The 20,310-nt window shown below is 42.8% G+C and overlaps 1 protein-coding gene across 1 annotated transcript; it reads right to left on the minus strand.

The window, feature by feature from the left end:
• Positions 1-642: 642 nt before the first annotated feature.
• On the minus strand, positions 643-18,833 carry LOC101954090 (tumor necrosis factor receptor superfamily member 6-like). The gene is made up of 10 exons (XM_008164493.4): positions 18,671-18,833; positions 15,642-15,747; positions 12,750-12,881; positions 12,407-12,518; positions 11,654-11,727; positions 10,906-11,016; positions 9,345-9,370; positions 7,230-7,556; positions 5,128-5,182; positions 643-2,488 (listed from the first exon to the last, which is right to left on the minus strand). The coding sequence occupies exons 1-10, from the start codon at positions 18,707-18,709 to the stop codon at positions 2,190-2,192; spliced, it is 1,281 nt and encodes a 426-aa protein (XP_008162715.2). The 5' UTR covers positions 18,710-18,833; the 3' UTR covers positions 643-2,189.
• Between the last annotated feature and the right edge of the window lie 1,477 nt (positions 18,834-20,310).

The raw sequence follows: 20,310 nt of genomic DNA on the forward strand, positions 1-20,310 counted from the left end.
TCAGGAACATTACTACAACATTAAGTGAGGAGTTCCTGTACAATATGCAAGGACACAGTGATTGAATTCAGATTTTTCTTGCTTTATTTACCCCTTAATAGTGTAACAATTCCTCAATATTATAATACTTCAGCAAAGCGAAAGTTAATATATGGATTGAAACCTGAAGTGCATTAAATTCTGGTCCATCTGGTAACGTGCTTTCTCCCTGTGGGCTGAAAAAGAGATCCTAGAAGCATTAAGAAGCTTATGAAATCTTTCAGCATTAGTGAAATAATTTTGCACTAGCACAGATACATACATTGGTGCAGCTAAACCAGTGGCTAAAACACTAACGCAGACAGGCCTAAAAAGAGGCTTTGGGAAAGAATTTGTTAATTTAATCAACAAAAAGTCATTACTGAAGGATGTGAGATATTACACACAGTCCCATAACCACAAATAGTCACTAACCACTTCTTCTGTTCAGTCCAAGGACAGGAAAAAGTAGATGATTAATCTTGCTACCTCAATGTATTTAGCCCATAAAACAGAATTGCTCCAATACTACTAATAGCATTATTTTTAAAAGCACAGTCCCCAATTACTAAAAAAAACCCTTCAAAATTAGAGATAGAATATTCATTCATAAATGACAGCACATTTAAAAGAGTGAAAATCTTTTAATAGCAAAATATATAAAGTATGTAATAAACAATAGGTTTTAAGTAGAAATTCCATTTGCATAATTTTAAGATTTAGATTGGACAATAAAAACAATACAGCATTTAAATGTACTGTAAAAACAGATTTATAGACTTATGTATTTATTGCTTTTACTGTTTATTGGTAAGCTGAGCCCATTCAAACAAAATGCACTTTGCAAAGCCAAATGCAAAGTTCTACATCTAGGAAGAAGGAATGTAGACAATACCTACAGAATGGGGAACTGTCTCCTGGAAATCAGTGACTATGAAAAGGATTTAAGGGCCGCAGTAAAGAAACAACTGAACATAAGCTCCCTGTGTGATGCTGTGGCAAAGGGCCAATGTAATTTTTGGATGCATAAACAGGATAGTGAGTAGATTAGAGAGATGATTTTACCTCTGTATACAGCACCAGTGAAACTGGAATACTGCATGTAGTTCTGGTGTGAAAAATTGGAAAAGTTACAGAAAAGAGCCACAAAAATGATTCAAGGACTAGAGAAAATGCTTTACAGTGGAAGACTTAAAGAGCTCTTTCTTATCATCAAAAAGATGAGGTACTTGATTCCAGTATCCAAGTACCTTCATGGGGAGAAAATACCAGGTACTTTCTTATTTTGCCTTTCTCTACTAGATGAATCATGTCTAGAAGCTAAAGCTAGATAAATTCAAATTAGAAATAAGGCAGAAATTCCTAACAGTGAGCGCAATTAGCCCTTGGAACAAATTATCAAGGGATGTGGTGAATTCTTCATCTCCTGCTGTCTTCACTTCAAGACTGGATTTTTTTTGTAAGATATGCTTTAGCCAAACACAAATTATTGGGCTCAATACAAAGGTAACTGTGTGAAATTTAATTACCTGAGTTATACAAGAGATCAGACTAGATGGTCTAATGTTCCCTTCTGGCATAAAACTCTATGAATCTCTTCACATTACAGTGTTCTTATAAGTACATTCTTCACTGCACATAAAAAATAACTTAAGATTCTGGATGTTGTTTGGTCCTGTTTATCAGGGCAGATGATAAAATGACAATATACTTCAAAACCTTCAATAACAAATATCACTCCATCCAGTTACTGTGAAGTTCCCCTTACTGTTCGCATTTCCCAAGACATAACAGCGTTCAAAGTTTATTATATAGTTTAATGTACACTTATGTTCTTTCCTCAACTGAACATGAAAAGGGTACCCATGTCTTACAACTCAGGACACATTCTCAGTGAACACAGCTACTTGAATCCTTGTCATGTTTAATGAATGACAAGTAGAGTCCTGTAAGATACATTTCTGAGACTCAGCTATTCCAGATGACATGAGTCGCAGTGAAGATATCTGAACTCATTTCTCTACTTGTTTTACCAGTAGTTTTTATGTTGATATTTTCAAGTTTTCTTAAACCAACAATAAAAAAAATTGGCACCATGCACTAAAGCAAGGTTGCATATAGAAACGTATCTATAGAGTTTACAGATTCTTTTGTTGATAATAGTATACTCATTAGTCTTTGGCCTCTAGCAGAGTTATAATATCCTTACTTATTAAATGGTTTACTATGTTTTCATGACACCTTCTAAGTCCTATATTCCATAGGCTATCTAATAATTTAATAATGGAAGCCTCATTTCCAAATTTGTTTCTCCAAATGATCAGCATCTGATAATATCCCTCTTCAATATTTTTTGGATGTTCAAACGTTGTTTTATCAATTTCATTATCTGTTAGATGAGTTCTCATAAATGTGTTCCAGTTGCGTGGTGGCACTTCTTTTATAAAATAATAAAAACTTTCAATTAATGCTGGAAAAAAAAAAAAAAAAAAGCATCACTGAACATTTTAAAATGACCATTTCTCTAGATGCCTATGTACACTTGTATAGGTTATCAGATAAATCCAGTTCATGTGCCATTTTACTGCCTTTCCCCTTTGTAGTTTAACATTCCCTGGCACACAATTTGATTTAAGGGCTTAAACTCTTAACAAGAGAGTATTTCAGCAATATACCCCATTTAGTCCCACACTGCATTGCTGGCCTAGACAGTATCTGTTCAACCAGCTACTGATAAATTGGGAATACAAATAGAGAAGTATGTTTTACTTTGTATGGTAGCTATCTGTAGAAGATGAAATGCACCATTACATAGACTTCAGGAAACACAAACCTGAAATTTTCTTACGCCATAATAAAATCATGACTAATTTGTTCTAAATGGAATCATTTTATTCCTTTAACACACAACTTAGGTCTTGTCTACATAATGTTGCTGCACAGTGCCATGGGGTATGACTTCCTCTGCGCACCACCGTATTGCATGCTAACTGGCCCATGTAGTTCCTGCTGGCACACACTAAAAGTTCCTTAGTGTGGGTCAAATTGCACTATGTTAATGTGCATTAGGAACTTTTAGTGTGTGCCAGTTAGTGTGAAACAGCTGCACTTTAGAACTCACCCCTCTGGTACACATTGCTGCACCGTGTAAACAGGCCCCAAGTGTAGGATAGGAGCAGAGAGTATGATTTTAAAGTCAAGTTGTACCCATATATTTTATGGAATCTGATTAGCACAACCTGAACTGTTTTAGGTTAAAAACAAAAACCTGTGTATACTATTGAAAGTCAATACAATAAAAAGATTCAGTTCAACAAAAGTGGTGAAGCCTGTTTTCAGTAAATACCCAAGGAACAAGTAACCAGTTGGTTTCCTATTCAAAACAATTTTTTAAAAAAGATGTCAATATGCATACTTTAAAGTGGTCTCTTAAGATGGGAGATAGCCTATTGAAGATGCCTTTTGTACAGATTTCACTGTAGTTTTAAGGTCCTTGTTCACGTTTGATAGCTTTCTGACCACTCTTAGCAATTAATTTTACCCATCCATCTACACAGCTATCAGTGTGATATAGTCTGCCAAGGTAAGTCTGATATCACCAGTACCCTCAATCAGAACATGGTTTACTTCCTTCAGTGCCACACAATATACCAGTTCACTGGTGTATTTACTGGTATCTGATACACCCTGGCATTTTATTTGTTTGAATGGTAAAGCTGCTGTACAAAAAAACCCCCCCTGTTCTGTCCTTACATGACATGCTACAGATTACACTGCTGGTACATAAAATGGACCTTTTACTAGAGCATGGTTAGCTCTAAAAAGCTACTGTTCCTAAAGTTATTGACACACACTTTGAATAGTGATCTTTAACAACATGAATATATGACAGGGGTTGCCTGTGATAGCAGGGAACTGGACTCTATGACCCATAATGTAACTTCTAGTCCTATGTCCCATGTCCCTATGAATATATTATGAAAAAGCGATGTCCTTATCTAGAAATAATTACCGTATATACTCAATCATAAACCGGTTTGTTTATAAGCTGACCCCAAGATGGAAAAGTAAAAATTGAAATTTCATAAGCCGACCATATAATTCAGGGGTCAGCAAACTTTGGCTCCCGGGCCATCAGGATAAGCTCCTGGTCATCTGAGATGGTTTGTTTACCTCAAGCGTCCACAGGCACGGAGGTAAACCTAAGTAAACAAAGTGTCCCGGCGCGCCAGCTGCTTACCCAGACGGGCTGGGACAGCAACTGGTGGGGAAATTTTTTTGAGGGGAGAAGCTGGGAGTCAGGGGAGTAACCCCTGTGACCACCCCTCACATGACCCCACCCCTAGCCCAGGACCCCCACACTCTCCCCATCCCATCCCTTTCCACCTTATCTGGGGAGGATGTCTCTGACCTGGCTGGAGCTGCTCCGGCAGGCTGGGCAGCGCGGCCGCAGCCTGCTCCGGCGGGCCAGACTGGGCAGCACGGCCACATGTTCCAGCGGGCTGGCCGCAGTGTGCTCGGGGGGGGGGGGGGGGGGGAGGCGCGCCAAGCGGCACAGCTGCAGCCTGCCAGCCCCAGAGCTGCAGCTGCTTTGGAGGCTGGGGGGAGAGCAGCATGGCCAGAAGTGGAGAGACTCTGGCCCAGCCTCTTCCCTTCTGTCTCTGCTGGCTGTGCTGCCTCTCCTTGCTCCCTCTGTTGGGGGGAGAGGCTGTGTCCCAGCTCTCCCTCTCTATACCTGTTCATAAGCCGACCTCCATCTCTGCTTCCCTCTTTTACTAAAAAAAATTCAGCTTATGAAAGAGTATATATGGTAATTGCTATGAAATGTGTAGGGGGGGGGCGGAGGGTGTTTTGTTTTTAAAGCAATTTCTTAGAAGTAGAAAAATAATTAAAATGCAGCAAACAATCTGCAGTTTGCAAGTGCTAATACAGTAAGCAGAACAAAATGTTTGTAAACATTTAAACAAATTAATATCTATTATTGTCTCATTCAGATGTCCCATAATTACATACAATGAACTCAAGACAGAAAGTCACATTTTGCCCAGTACTCTGCTGACTATTACCAATTTTAGATCCCTAATAAGATGGGCTACTTGAACTACTCACCTTCTTGAGAAAGCTCTTTAACTATTATATCAGGCCTGGCTTCAGAATCCCTGACCTGCAATATAAACATCTATGTTTATTCAAACAGAACAAAATATTCTTTGCTCATTTACAATCGCTATCCTTGATGTGGTGATTTGATTTCACAGTATCTATAAAGGTAGGTATGATAATTCAAAAGTTTCACAGAATAAACTCAAGTTCAAAAACTTGAATAAAATGTAAACAAAACTGCCCAGCCAGAAAATCCAGCTCTGCCACTAGCTAATAAGGGATGCAGCAGTAGATCGGTCATAGTACACCTCTACCTCGATATAACGCTGTCTTTAGGAACCAAAAATCTTACCGCATTATAGGTGAAACCACATTATATTGAACTTGTTTTGATCCACCAGAGTGCGCAGCCCTGCTGCCCCCCCAGAGCACTGCTTTACTGCGTTATATCGGGTTGCATTATATCGAGGTAGAGGTGTATTAACAAACAAACAAAAAAAGTTATCTTCCTTGTTGGTACTGAGCAGTGGAAAGAAGAGTATAGCAGTCACTTAATTAAACAATGTTTCCATATTGACTGGATGAGTTATGGAAATTGCTGATACTACTTCTACAAACATACAAATTTTCCCATACCTCCCTTTTAAAAATAAAGATAAGCATCTTTCATATCCTATTGGGTGGTGGTGGGGTCTATTTTATTACCAATTGATTCTGCAAGCTAGGAAGCTCTAGATCAGGCCTGCACAACATGCGGCCCACGTGGGCTGCATGCGGCCCACGTGGGCTTACTGTGCGGCCCGCGGGGGTTGAGTAGATGGGCTCACTGTGTGGCCCGGGGGGGGGGGGTGAGTAGGCAAGTGGTGGGTGAGGGAGGGGGGGCTGAAGAGGCGAGCGAGCAGGCAGTGGCGAAGGGTGAGTAAGCGAGCCGGGGGCTGAGGAGGCCAGTGGTGAGTCAGTGGCTGACCTGTTCTACTGATCTGGTCTGGCTCCCATCCCCTTTCCCAGGGCCGGCTCCAGGCAACAGCAAAACAAGCACATTTCTAGGTGCGGCATTCTGGCGCTGGCCATCATAGGTGCCGACCCGGAGCATGGGGAAAAAGTGCCCTTGCCGCCCCAGCTCGCCTCCGCTCTGCTGTCGCCTGCTCCTGCCTGCTCCCCTGAGTGCACCGCTGCTGCTCTGCTTCTCCCCCCTCCCTCCCAGGCTTGCCATGCTGTTTCACGCTGCAAGGCTGGGAGGGAGGAGAAGCCAAGCGTCGGGGCGCTCGGGGGAGGTGAGCTGGAGCGGGGAGTGGTTCCTCTACCCCCCCGTTACTTCCTGCTCCCCCTCACCCTAGCTCACCTCTGCTCCACCGGCTCCCCTGAACATGCCGCTGCTCCACTTCTCCGCCCTCCCTCACCTGAGAGGGAGGGGGGAGAAGCGGAGCGGTGGCGCGCCTGGGGGAGCTAGGGCGGGAGGTCGCGGGGGGCCCGCAGGAAGCAATGGGGGGCGGGTGAAATGTGGCACGCCGGGGGAGGAGGCAGTGCTGGGGATTTGGGGAAGGGGTTTGGAAGGGTGGAGTTGGGGTGAGGCCAGGGGCAGAGGGGCACGAAAAAGAAAGGGGAGGCGGCCAAACATTTTTTTGCTTGGGGCGGCAAAAATCCTAGAGCTGGCCCTGCCCTCTCCAAGGGTTGCAGCTGTCTGGAGGTGCCTGCCTTCCACACCTTCCTCATTCACACCTCATTCATTCAACAGGGCAATTAATTACAAAGTGGGGGGGGGGGGGGAGATCTTATTCTACTTCTAGCAAAAAGACATTTTTCTTTTACCTTAATTATACTACCTTAGGGGCCCGCTATAACATATTACTGAGGTTCAATATTGCTGTTTCGGTGGGGCAGCGCTGGGGAAGGAGGGTTTGTTTCTGTGGGGCGGGCGGTGCTGGGGGCGGGGGGGTTGGCGGCGCTCAGGGGGTTACGGCCCTCAGCTATTTTCTTTGGAGTAATACGGCCCTCGCCACTTTACGAGTTGTGCAGGCCTGCTCTAGATGTTAAAAGAAGCAGCTATTACATTGCTTCCATGAGATTACACAACAGATTTCATGACACACTGAGCATTTCCCACTTACCATCCGGGATACGGACGTCCCACCATTTGACTGTCCAGGGTGAAAGACAAAATTGGGCTTGTCTGGAGGCTTTACTGGTGCTGAATATCCTGCAGTCCTGTGGTAAGACTCTTCCCATGAGTTGTTTTCACTATTTAGTAGGCCACTTCTTTCAGAAAAGGCAACACTGGTATCCTCAGGCAACGCATTTCTTAGTGCAGAATCAGGACTATTAACTACTAAAACTGGTGGACTCTGAACAGAGTTTTGGATCTCTAAAATGGATGCACTAGCGTTAGCATTCTCCATTTCTGGTGCAAAGAAAATTTCAGTGCTATCCTCAGACTCCTGTAAGGAATAAGAGTGACCTATTAAAGAGTGCTAATTAAGAGTGTTCTATTAAAGCATACATAACTTTGTAGGCAAGCTCTCAAGAACCTTGCAGTGGAAGAACATTTCATACTTAGTGTCTCATTGCGAGCAAGACATCCCAAATAAAAATGTAGAAGCTGAAGTGTTAACAAGTGACAAACAGGAGCAGCTTTAATCACTAGACCTTTACAGAACAGCAAAGAAGTTACATGTGAGCTTCTGTAGTTAGGCAAGGGGAGAGCCACATCTGTTGAAAATAGGATTTTGGTGTTTTTAAGAAAAAGGCTACAATAACTCCCTTAGCACTAAACTGCACTCTCCAGCCATATAACCGACCCCATGCCAAGTAGGCTGAGGGGCAGGGAGGTGAGCTAGTCACATTTCGTATTAACTCTGAAGTTTAACTGCATTTAAAAATGTAAACATTAACTATTTCACTGCTGATCATTTTAACAGAGAGATCTGCTCTGGGCTTGTGAGAACCTGAGCAGAATACTTCCCCAGCTCTTACCACTACCCCAGTTTAAACCGATTGTACTCTCTCTGCATCTTTATTGTAACCTATTGCTTTGCTAAGCAAGTTCAGAACAAAAACAATGACAAAACACAGGTGGGTGCTCAGATAGTTGAGCCACATACTATGGGCCTCAAGTTTCACACACAGTTTAAAGTGACCGACTTCCCTAAGGCATCTTGCAGAATTGAGTTTTGGTTTTTTTTCTTTTTTAAACTTGTCCTAGGAACAGCAGTTAATAAACAAATGTCTTTGAACCGTCTCTCTACTTACTATTATTTAAGTAAAAGTCTGTATTAAAAAGGTAACAGACACTCTTATCTGTGCCTTCCAATTATATCTAGTATTACACTTTAATCCAAATACAAAAATTGGAGCGCCTTACATACTTAACAGAGAAACTGAAGATTTTGCCAAAATTCCCTACAAATTACTATTTTCCTTAAGCAGGTTGTCTTTAAGTAAGATGTGCAGTTCTTAGCATCTCAATATCACAGTGATATTTACAATTGCAGTGTTCCAAGGAGAGCAGCAAAAATGATGGGGCTATTATTTATTTGTATTGTGACAGTGTCTCCAAACACCAAGCATGGATCAGGACCCCATAGAGGGACTGATTTATGAACAGAGATTAGGGTAAAAATCTTGGTCACTTTATGAGTTCTATCAACCTCAAATGGAACTACTCATGTAAGAACACAAGTTATTTTTAAAGTGAGAGAAAGAAGCTAAACACGGACTAATGATTGGGTACTAGGGGAAAGATATAACTATTGATATACAGTTGAAGAGTGTAAACGCTAATATGTAAGCGGAACTATTTAGGACATTACAAGGTGATATAACTAGAAATAATGGTATGTAGTTAAAAAAATGAATGAAAAAGTTAGGTTACCAGGAAAAAGCTTCCTGATAGAGACGTATTACGGCTCTGAAATATTCTTCCAAGAGAAGTACTGGAAGCGCCATCATAACAGGCATTTGAAATTAAACAAGACACTAAAGAATACATTATATTGTAGAGAACAATCCAACATTAACAGGAGGTGAACTAGATGACCTAAAAGTTTTGTTTTTTTTGTATGAAGTGAAGAAAAGTGTCCCAATATACAACAGCAATCAGGGCAGAGAAAGTGACTAAGGTGTGTATCATCTATAGTTAAACAGATAATTGCATAAAAAAAATTTAATTAAATTGAAACTAACATACAGGTAAAAGAAAAAATGGCATGTGTCCAAAGGAAACTTACCACATCTTTTTCTGTATCTTTGTTTTCTGAAACAGATGAAGAATATAAATTAAACTCTCTCTAAGAAGTTATATTGTTTAAATATAGCTGAATTAGTACATTGGTTACACTGCATAACGCTCTGACACAGATTCTCAATCTCAACCAGAAGTTTCAATGTAGTCAGCCTGCTCTACAGGTTACCAAGTTCAAGGAACTGAAGGACTCCCTTCTGGCCAAATCTACTGGAGCACAAATGGATGAGGCATACTGTACATACTAGATAGATATTAACCAAGAGTTCCATTTGGGGTCTAGTTCCACTTAATCTATTCAGAGTTTATGATCTTTAACATTTTTTAGGCCTCAGTTCCAAAAGCTAGTCAGAGACCTGGTTTACAGCTAAAACTTAGGTCAACCTAGCTAGATCACTCAGGGCTGTGAAAAATGTCATGCCCTGTGCAACATAATTAGGTCAACCAAAACTCCTGCTGTAGATGCAGCTAGGATGGAAGCAGGCTCGCTGACAGCAATTCTGGGTCCCAGGGCAGAACAGTCAATGGGCCCCCAAGCACACACAAGCCACGCCTGCGCGGACGCGGTCCATCTGACATTTGGGCAGTGCTGCACCTGTGCTGGCTGGTGCCCAGTGAGCTGCCAGCTGTGCTGGCTGGGCGCGCTCTTCCAGCACGACCTGGGCTTCTATATGCCTGCCCGGTAGGGTTGCCAACTATCTAATTGCACAAACCCAAAGACCCTTGCCCTGTCTCTCTCCTGAGACCTCACCCGTCCTGCCCCTTCTCCAAGGCCTCGCCCCCTGCTCACTCCAGCCCCCCTCCCTCCGTCGCTTGATCTCCGCCATCCTCACTCACTTTCACCAGGCTGGGGCAGGGAGTTGGAGTGTGGGAGGGGGTGCAGGGTCGAGCTCTGGGAGGGAGTTGGGATGCAGGCTCTAGGCTGGGGGTTGGAGTGCAGGAGGGGCTGTGGGGTGCAAGCTCTGGGAGGGAGTTGGGATGCAGGCTCTAGGCTGGGGGTTGGAGTGCAGGAGGGGCTGTGGGGTGCAAGCTCTGGGAGGGACTTTGGGTGCGGGCTCGGCTGGGGCAGGGGGTTGGGGTGCAGGAGAGGGTGTGGGGTCGGGATCTGGGAAGGAGTTTGGGTGTGGGTGCAGGCTCTAGGTGGGGCAGGGGGTTGGGGTGCAGGCTCTAGGTGGGGCAGGGGTGCAGCACTTACCTCGGGCGGCTCCCAAAAGCGATTGGCACACCCCTCTGGCAGCGGCTCCTAGGCGGGGGGCCCAGTGGGTCTCCACGCGCTGCTGCCCACAGGCACCACTCCCGAAGCTCCCATTGGCCACAGTTCCCGACCAATGGGAGCTGCAGAGTCAGCTCTTGGGACAGGGGCAGCGCATGGAGACCCCCTCCCCAGGGGCCGCAGGAATATGCCAGCCATTTCTGGGAGCAGTGCAAAGGCTTGGAGCGAGGGCGGACAGAAGCCATAAGGACAACCTCAGTTCTTACTTCGTTTAGCTTTGGAAACTTGAGTCTCTGTGTATCTCAGGTTATCCATGGAAAGGAATTTTAATTACCTTTATTTGTTTTATTATATGATATCCTTTTCTTAAATAAAAGAAGGCACCCAGCCACAAAAGCAATGAACACGATGACCCCAGCAATACAACCTGTAGTAGTCGCAGTCCCTGCAAAAAAAAGCAAGCAAGCTTGAAATACAAAAGCCACCCATAAGACAGTTGTTTTTGCAGTGTAAGAATGTTGATGCTGCAGATAACAATATAGACTAATGCCTGTGAAATTCAGCAGTTTGTTACAGTGACACCTCTAGTCTCTGCCCCAAGAAAACCACCATCTCTCAGATATTAATACACCATTAGAGTATCTAGGTGCTGGTGTGTATCAGTGCAAATTAAAAGCTAGAAGAAGGGAATCTACAGGGGGAAATAAATTCAATGCATTTGATCTTTTCAGATTTATGCCAAAAAACAGATATTTTTCAGGTTTTAATATTTAACAGGCATACTACCTATAGCTTTCAACTGTGTTAAAGTGACACCTTGGAAAGGCGTGTCCACTATGTAATCCTTTCTACAAAGACAAGTCCCCTGTACTAGTTTAAATATCACCACAAATATTGGTTGGTTACACAACCCACACTTGGAGAGTCTTTGTCTCCATCTAGCGGCTGCCAGTGTGAATTACATAGGCTCGTCAAACACTTAAAAGTAGGATTTCAAAGCCTCACTTTTATAATCTGCTTTTGAATTACCTACGAAGAGTCAGAAAGTCATCAGAGCTCCCTAAGCATAGTTTATACTGTACCTATGGGAGGATGGCCACACTCCAGGTCAACTGTAGCATTGCATTTTTGTACAATTTCTTTCCCTTCTGGGCACCTAAAATTGATGATAAAAATATAATTATGTTACAAAATCAAATCTGTACTCGTGCTCACTCCTACTCTCACAGGAATAACTTATATACATGGACAGAATGTGCAAATTAAAAAAAAAAGTAGTCTGTTCTCACCAATCATTAAGAAACAGTACTTGAAAAAACAGATGAAGAATAAAGGATGCTAGAAGATTATGTGGCAGCACAGCAAAAACACAGAAGTCCATGGGGAGAGATTAATGTACACAAATATTTATTCAAAGGGAAATAATACTGAGAGGAAGTGTTAAGTAGTCACGCACATAATTAGTCTCCTTCAATAGTTGGTCCCATCTTATAAGATTCTGGGTAGCTCTACTGACATTAGCTGTCCTAACTGGTAGCCCTCCAAAGTCTATTCAATGTGGCAGGTGAAGGAATCAGGAAACACGTTGGGAACATTTGTGTCCAGGCAGAAGCATCACAACAGAACAGCAATACTTATATACATGCAGTTCTAGGCACTGATCCTACAAACACTCAGGCATGCGTTTAACTTCAAACACGAGCAACCCCATTGACTTCAATGGGATTATTCACGTGTCGAAAGGTAAACATGTGGGTAAGCATTTAGAGGAGCTAGGTTCTACATTTTACTGTACTATATGGAAGACAACTGCCTAAATCAGTTATTGTACATACTTTGACTTGCATCTGTAACACATCTCACAGCCTAGAGTAGGACAGAAATAGCCTGGCTTGCACTGACATTCAGTATTTCTCGTCGAAGTGCAGGTGCTCACAGTTACTTGATCTGAGAAAAATAAGAATCATACAAGTTACATATGTAATCAAACTGAATTTGTGATTTCTTTTCTACCACGCATAAGTTATTTAAAAAAAAAAAAGTGTAAGTGTTCTTAAATCTGTGAAAATAAGCCATGGGACTGAGGCAACAGATTTTTCTGCGGAACAAAGAATATCAAAGCTTTTGCCCACAGCAACCCAAACATATTTACAGATCAGCCCGAGCTTTGTACTATACCTTCTTTGCACAGTTTACATCGTATGCATTCGTCTAGGCCATTTGCATGAGCAGTATAATCCTCTCCATCTGTGCAAGGGTAACAAATTCCTTCAGTATGTGGAACCTTGCAGTGTTCACTAACATAAGTGCCTGTATAAAGGGAGAAGCAGAAATTCAACACTATAGCTGTATATCTCAAGTAGTATTAGGATACAGTTAACTGGATTCAAGCGTACTGCAACATGACTCCTTTCAGCCACTCCTTGCAAGGAGTGGAGCTGAATGAGATTAAGTATACGCAACAAAACCAGGAAGAACACTTAGACGTCAGCGGCCAGATAACATTAGAAAAACAAGTAAATAACTAGTAATAAGAGGCCAATAGGCTTGGGGTTTTTCCTCCTCTATAGATAGAGGGGAAAATGTTTTACAAAAGTTTCCATCAATAATATTTCCCTGTGTTTTTGTCATTTTTCTGATATGCTCTACTTATAAAGATGTCTGTATTTTATTTTTAAATGGAAGGTTTTAGCAATAAAATAATTGTTTCAATGTTTTTCTTAGTTCTATTTGGACACGTATGCACATCCCTATTTGTTAATAAGCAGTTTGTTATAGTTCAGCACAACTAACAGTTTGTGCTCAGAACAGGCTAGAAATAGATTAGTGAAAGTGCCTCAGGTGAGACTAGGGTGACCAGACAGCAAGTGTGAAAAATCAGGACAGGGGGTGGGGGGGTAATAGGAGCCTATATAAGAAAAATCCCCAAATATCGGGACTGTCCCTATAAAATCGGGACATCTGGTCACCCTAGGTGAGACTGATGTGGTAGATAGTGTGTAGGGGAGCTCATACAGCTCTGGCTAACATTGTCTCTCTCTGAAACCAGTGTCATTACCTCCTCACTTTGAGTGAAATCCATCCCACATGAGACCTACACTGCACTTAAATCTTACTTGTGGCTCCGCTCTTGCGGTTCATACCATGTGGGTGAACTGTTGAGCCTTTGGAGAGCACTCAGATAGGCCGCTATGCCCATCTGCTATCAACTGCACAATCATGGCCTAAGTCCTTAAAACAGGGCTCAAGTCACATTCAAATAATGTATATGCCTTGTTTAAGGTCTCTGTGCAAGGGTGAATTTGATACTTGAGTACTAAATTCACTCACAAGATTTAAGAAATCCACAGGGAAACCCTCATGAGATTATAACAAACTGAGGATAGACTGCAGCTTGCCACAAAGCTAAGTGAAAATGGCCCTATAAAGAATGAATTAATTTTACACCCATCTCCAAGATGGACATGCATATAGTTGACAAAATAAAGAAAGTTTTGCATGTAGATTTAAAATACATACAATTTCTGCTGAGTGGTGGTATTGAGTGTTTGTATCTGACAAGCATTATTACAATTAGGTGATGCTGGGGGAATAAAATGTGTGGTCAGGGCATTGGCTCAGTTTTCAAGAGTTCAGACAAAGCTGCAGGGTGAATTTGATTTAAATCAAAGTTGGTTTAAATCACTAGTCAGGAAGACTATTTAATCATGGTTTTCTTCATAGAAGTGCATTCTTGTTGATTGTTATAACCTTAATACATATTCTTCACAACTCAGAGATAGATGTAGGTTTCATTTTTAGAAGGTACATACTATACACTTTAAAACAGTGATTTATTTTGAAAACTTTTCAGATTAGTTTTACAACTATATCAGAAAAGAAATGATTGTTTGGTTATTTCATTTACCAAACGTAATTGAAGCAGATATTTATGAAGTCATTGGGAGTGAACTACCTCCAATTCAACAGGTTAATCATTAATATTTGGAGGATTTTCTTGCCATGTTGTATTAGGAGGAGAACATCATCAGACAGACATTTAAATTGTTTTATTTAACTAAAAAACAACAACATTAAGTATTCTGGATTTTTTTCTTCAACAGCAAACACATAATATTTTAACAAAACAAGCATATGTCCCTCGCTTCTCACATTTATCTCCAGACTTTTCCTTTCCAGATCTATTCTGCCCCCTACAATCTTTTATTCATTGAACTTTTTGAAACTTTGCACTTTTAGAGAGAGGTAAGGGATTGACTCTGTATACACAAATTTGCACAGGGATAATAGAGTTGAGGTCTGTTAGTTCTCACCTCTAGATATTATTTATTTATTTAAAATACTTTTTGCTGTTAACAAGCATGTTACTTCTGACACAAATCCACAGTTTGAGAACTGCAAAACTAAGCATCTCTGATGGGATCTTCTAGACTGAGCACAGAGGCCCATTGGGTAGATAGAAAGATTAACCTAAATAATCTATACAGAAGTCTGTGGAACCCCATAAGATTGGGTCCCTAATCCATGAACTATTGGAACTCATTTACAAAACTTTTCTTAAACATTACATGAATATATGGTCTCATACTATAGAATTAGAATTTATAATACCCATTCCATGATGAGAGATCTTTGAGCTATAATGTATCTTAATTAAAACTATCTTTAGATAAAATGCTTTTTGAGGAAAAAACCTATCCAAAAATCAATTTAAATAAAAAAAAAACCCTGATTAAAAAAACACATTGGTTTTTATCCACCCTGCAAAGCTATAACAGCTTCCTTTAGTATTGACTTAGACTCTGCCTTTTATAGCATGCCCACGTTTCCTGACCGACTGCCAAGGTCACCCAGGCACACCCTATTTTGTGAAAAATTGGACACCATTATAAAGTGAGCTGCATCGCTGAATAGGAGGAGGAACAGCATAAAATGGCCCTCACTGGCTTTTGCAAATATGTATTGTTCTCTCATTGTTTTTATCTTATAGCATAAAAACCAACCAGTACACACATGGTCTCTGAAAAATGCTTTGTTAGCCAAGTGAACTACAGATCACTAAGTGCTTACCAGCAGGACAGTATTTACAGCAGTAGCCTTGATGCAGATATTTTCCATCACCACAGTTGCGACTGCTTGGCTCAGCTCTACTCTCAGATATTGCTGATGATTCAACCTATGGAAAATACACGTCAATGTGTCGAATGAACAAACCCCCCATGACATTGTACATTCTCAGTGAGAGGCCTAAGGACATGTTGAAGTCTTTAGAATAACTCAATCAGAAATAGAGGAGAAACAAATTCCCTCTTGCTAAGTTTTCAAGTCACAAGTACCTGCAATGGTTCAGTAAGGGTAAAACAGCATGATGGGGGCATGAGCAATGTAAAGCAAGCAACAGAATATATTAAAAAAACACCACCAAAAAAAACACCACACTGTAATCTCAAAGTGGGCTTTGTTTTTGCAAGAATGCCTAAAGGTGACCTGCAAAAGATCATTTTTTTAAGATTAGGCCTGTGCCCTTTATGGCGTATAAAGGAAGCCTGAAAGGAGTTTTGGGGTTTTAAGATTTCCTCCCCTCCCCCAACTCTGGAAGAGTCAGGAATATCAAGTTTGGTCTTTCTTGATTTTGCAGGATCACTGGGCAGGCCTAAGAGCATGTCTATTGTGTGCTCTATTACCTCAGCAGAAGGAGCAACAGCATTAACTCAAGTTAAATAAACGTCAACAAACAAAAAAAAGCAAAATGAAAGTGTTTGACGGTGTGACTAGAACTCCACATCTCTTTGACTATTAGTTCACATTACCATTGCTTTAGTTTCCCAGTCTTCCAGCCTACCAAGGACCTCAATTTCCAGCATGAAAAAACAAGGCAGAGTATTACAAGAGAAAAAAACCCATATCACAACTTTCAGGCCACCTTCACACAACATAAAGAAGCAAAAAGGGGCAACTCCCCAATTCTCCCCTTTTTATAGGTTACCTATAACACTTCTCCCTGCCTTTTTGTACTAAATATACAGTACACCCACATCTCAGGCCAATAACACATGCTGAGAAACTGGATCCCTAGCAAAAGAAAATTAAATTTGTTACTAAATAAAATAAATAGTAAATACACACTTCAGTAGTACCTTTCTCCTGAGGATCTACATGTTGACTTTAAAAAACACATTAATTAAAAATCCTTTCAACATCCTAAGCAAGGAGATGAATATGAATCCCTACTTTACATTAGGTAAACCGAGGCACAGAGCTGTTTAGCAATTTGTCAATGACTCATGATTTTGATTTCCAAGAGAAAGGATGGCCCAGGAGTTAGTGCTCTAGCCCAGGATTCAGGAGACTGGGTTTAATTCCCAGCTCCAACACAGCCTTCCTATAGCACACTGGACTCAGTCTGTCTTGGGGCTGGTCTACGCTTCAGTGTAGACACTTCCTACAGGAAGGGTAGTTAATTCACCTCCTTGGGAGACAGTAGCTAGTTTGATAGAAAAATTGTCTCCCCCTGTCATCCTGTGCTCCTCCATCTGTATGCATGTATTTGTCTCATTACATATTTAGATTGTAAGCTCTTTGGGGCACAGACCTGCCTTTTGTTATATGTATGCTATACAGAGCAGAGCAAAAGGAGTTCCTGATCCCTACTTGGAGCCTCTACAGCAGTGGTTCTCAAACTTTTGTACTGGTGACCCCTTTCACATAGCAAGCCTCTCAGTGCAACCCCCCTTATAAATTAAAAACACTTTTTTATATATTTAACACCACTATAAATACTGGAGGCAAAGCAGGGTTTGGTGTGGAGGCTGACAGCTCGCGACCCCCCATGTCATAACCTTGTGACCCCCTGAGGGATCCCAACCCCCAGCTTGAGAACCCCTGCTCTACAGCAAATACAAGCAGCATAGCAAGGCCAAGCTAAATCGTAGGAGGAACTGTAAAAACAGAATTTAGGGAGTTTACGTTTAAAACAAAACTCAAGGACCATCCATCCCTGACCCCTTCCACTGATAGATGCTTTATCAAACCCCCTCTTTCTCTGAAAGAGCTTTTGTTTCTGAAACATACAGGATCAAGAGAACTTAGAAGTTCTTCTTTTATCACGGCAACAGCTACAGAGCTAATAATAGGCGCCCCCTGACACACAGGAAAGGGCCAGTTTGGCATTCCAGAGTGCAGCACAGTGGAACCAGGGGCAGGTTGAGACCAAATTTAGGGGGCTGCTGGTCTGAGCCCACATTGCTTCTGTGACTCAGATGTGTCTGACTTGTGAAAAGGGAAAGGTGTGACTCTGGTCAGTTCCTGGAGCTGGGAGGACATGCATCGTCCTGGCAGGCTAGCACACATCACTGATGTTTTCTGCAGCTAGGAATTGATGGGGGAAATGGTCTGAACACTTGTGATTAAGGGCCAGGCCAGGATTAGGAAAAGCCAATTTCTTGTTTGATCTCCTCTGATTAGCAATCAAGCCAGCTCCAGACACACCTTTGCTGTGACACAGAGAAAAAACTAAAACTTTGAACTTCTCTCCTGGTCCCCTATAAAACCAAGCCCACGTGCCACATGACTAAGGTTGCCAACTAACACTCCAGGATAGTCCTGGAATCTCCAGAAATTAATGACTCATATTTAATTACAGTTTATGTCATGTGATGAAATCTCGGGTATTAGGTCCAACCAAAATTGGCAACCCTCCACACGGCTCGGCATTTCAGGGAGTTAGTTTCTATTATTCAATAGATTTGAAAAGTTTTTCTTAAAGCAAGAGAGACCATCCCCGCCCCAAACACAGGAAAGCCTGCACCGGCAGCCGGGAAACACTTGGCCGCAGGGGATTCCGCCTTCCCCCCCAACCAAAACCCCTTTTCCGTCCCCCAAGCAGTGTCCCCCACCCGGCGCCCAGAGCCTGCGGGAACGCTCCCTGGAGCTCAGCCAGCCCGTCAATGGGCCGAGGCAGGAGGCTGGGCGTTCCCGGCTGCTGCTTGCGGGGGCGCGGGCAGCCCCCCTGCAGAGCCCTGGTGCCCGGCGATCAGCATGGCCCGCTGCCCTCCCCCCAAAGGACAGGAGAGCCGCCCCCCGCGCTGCTCCGCACTCACCCCCAGCAGTAGCAGCAGGAAGAAGCGCCCGGCTCCCATGGCGCGTCCCGAGGAGCTGCCTGCCGGGCCTGGAATCACGAGAACCTGTAGCGTAGCGTACCGCCCGGCTCTAGGGCTGGGTCATGTCCTGGGCGGAGCCTGCACCTCTCCCGCTGCTGCCTCTGATGTAATTAGTTCCCCTAGAACCGCCCCGCCACCCGGGTGCTGAGCCAGGGGGTCCGGCTGGGTGGAGCCCGTCCCACTCCCCTTCCCTCTAGCCCCAGGGACCCCGCCTCCACCCCTGCTTTTCTCTGAATAAGTTAAGTAACGCAGTTTTGAGTGATTTTCTTTATGGCCAACCCCTCCTTTGTAACTGCATCAAACAGGCAAAATTAAGGATCTCCTTTCACCCCTCCCTGGCTGCCTTAATTTATAGACAGCCCGTCTCCCTCCACCTCCTCATTCCTAGCCCCCGAGCAGAGGGTCTTAAGTTAAAATTGCCTTCCCCTTTTTTCCATTATAGATATCCTAGCTAATACAATAAATTCCTGGGGTAAAAATGGCATCCATGGCTACTGCTAGCCCAAGAACACAGGGTGCAGGGAGCATTTTTTCTAACATCAGAAATCCTTCTTTGTTAAACAGACCAATGAGCCATCCTAGCTGCTGAGAAAACAGCCTAAGTGAGCAGGATGTTATATACTGAATTATACACTGCCTTTAATGCAGCCCATGGGCTTGTCTCACATGCTACATGTTGAATGCGTGTGTAGACAGATGCAGTCCCTGACTCAAAACTATGATAGCGTAAAAAGCATGCTGCAGTTGCGTTAACTGGGCCACCAATGCCATGTCCACACTTAAGGAAAAGAAAGAAAAAGTGTTAAAAGAAGATTGTTTATCTGTAAAATCCTAGTGTAGATAGGACACATTTTAGTTTCACTTCAGGGTAGTTGGTTGAAATGAACACGGCTACTTTTCCGTAGTGTAGATGTGTCCAGAAATTAAGTCACAACATTGTTGCTGAGACCTTTTCACTATGGGGAAAAAATGCCCCAAATCCAGATTTTGTGGAACTAAAGCCCAGGGTTACAGCTGCTTATAGCTGCAATGAATTTGACCCCTGACCTTTAAGGTTGGAGCATATTCACTTTAAAAAAAAATTCATCAGTGGTCACCTAGGACAGGGGCTAGGGTGTCCCCACTCTGGGGTACTCTCTCTGCACTGGACACTTTCCTGACCCACTGATCATTACATACAGTTTAAATCAAATACAATTTATCTAATCAGCATTAATTTAAAAAGCAATAAGGAAAAATGGGAAAAGTTAAAGGAAAATATCACCCCGCTCTGTGGCAGGGAACATCACAAACAGTGTCTCTGGAAGGTCAGGGCAGTTCAGTCTGTTCCTTGTAGGTCCCAGGCTCCTTCTCAGGCCCTGGCTGTGCTGCAGAGATGCTGCGGGTTGGACACTTGCTCTGGCAGTGGACACACTCTCAGGCTCTAGGTGGCAGGACCCCTCTTCCCAGCGTTGCCCCCGACCCATCAGGGTTACGATCCCCCTCCAAGTGTGGCCTGCAGGGCCGCTTGGCTGGGGCATCTCCCTGCGCTGGGCCCACTGCTCTCCCCAGCTGCTCACCACACCTGGCTCCAGACTGCT

Source organism: Chrysemys picta, chromosome 4, assembly GCF_011386835.1.
Source record: "Chrysemys picta bellii isolate R12L10 chromosome 4, ASM1138683v2, whole genome shotgun sequence".
NCBI lineage: Eukaryota > Metazoa > Chordata > Testudines > Emydidae > Chrysemys > Chrysemys picta.

What these genes read in the sequence shown, in the direction of transcription:
- LOC101954090 (XM_008164493.4), bottom strand. Translation starts at nt 18,709, where the DNA reads ATGGGAGCCGGGCGCTTCTTCCTGCTGCTACTGCTGGGG. An exon ending in CTGTAAATACTGTCCTGCTG is followed by an intron (nt 12,882 to 15,641) that starts GTAAGCACTTAG and finishes CCCTTTATACAG; the next exon opens with GCACTTATGTTAGTGAACAC. An exon ending in TGTTACAGATGCAAGTCAAA is followed by an intron (nt 11,728 to 12,406) that starts GTATGTACAATA and finishes CATCAATTTTAG; the next exon opens with GTGCCCAGAAGGGAAAGAAA.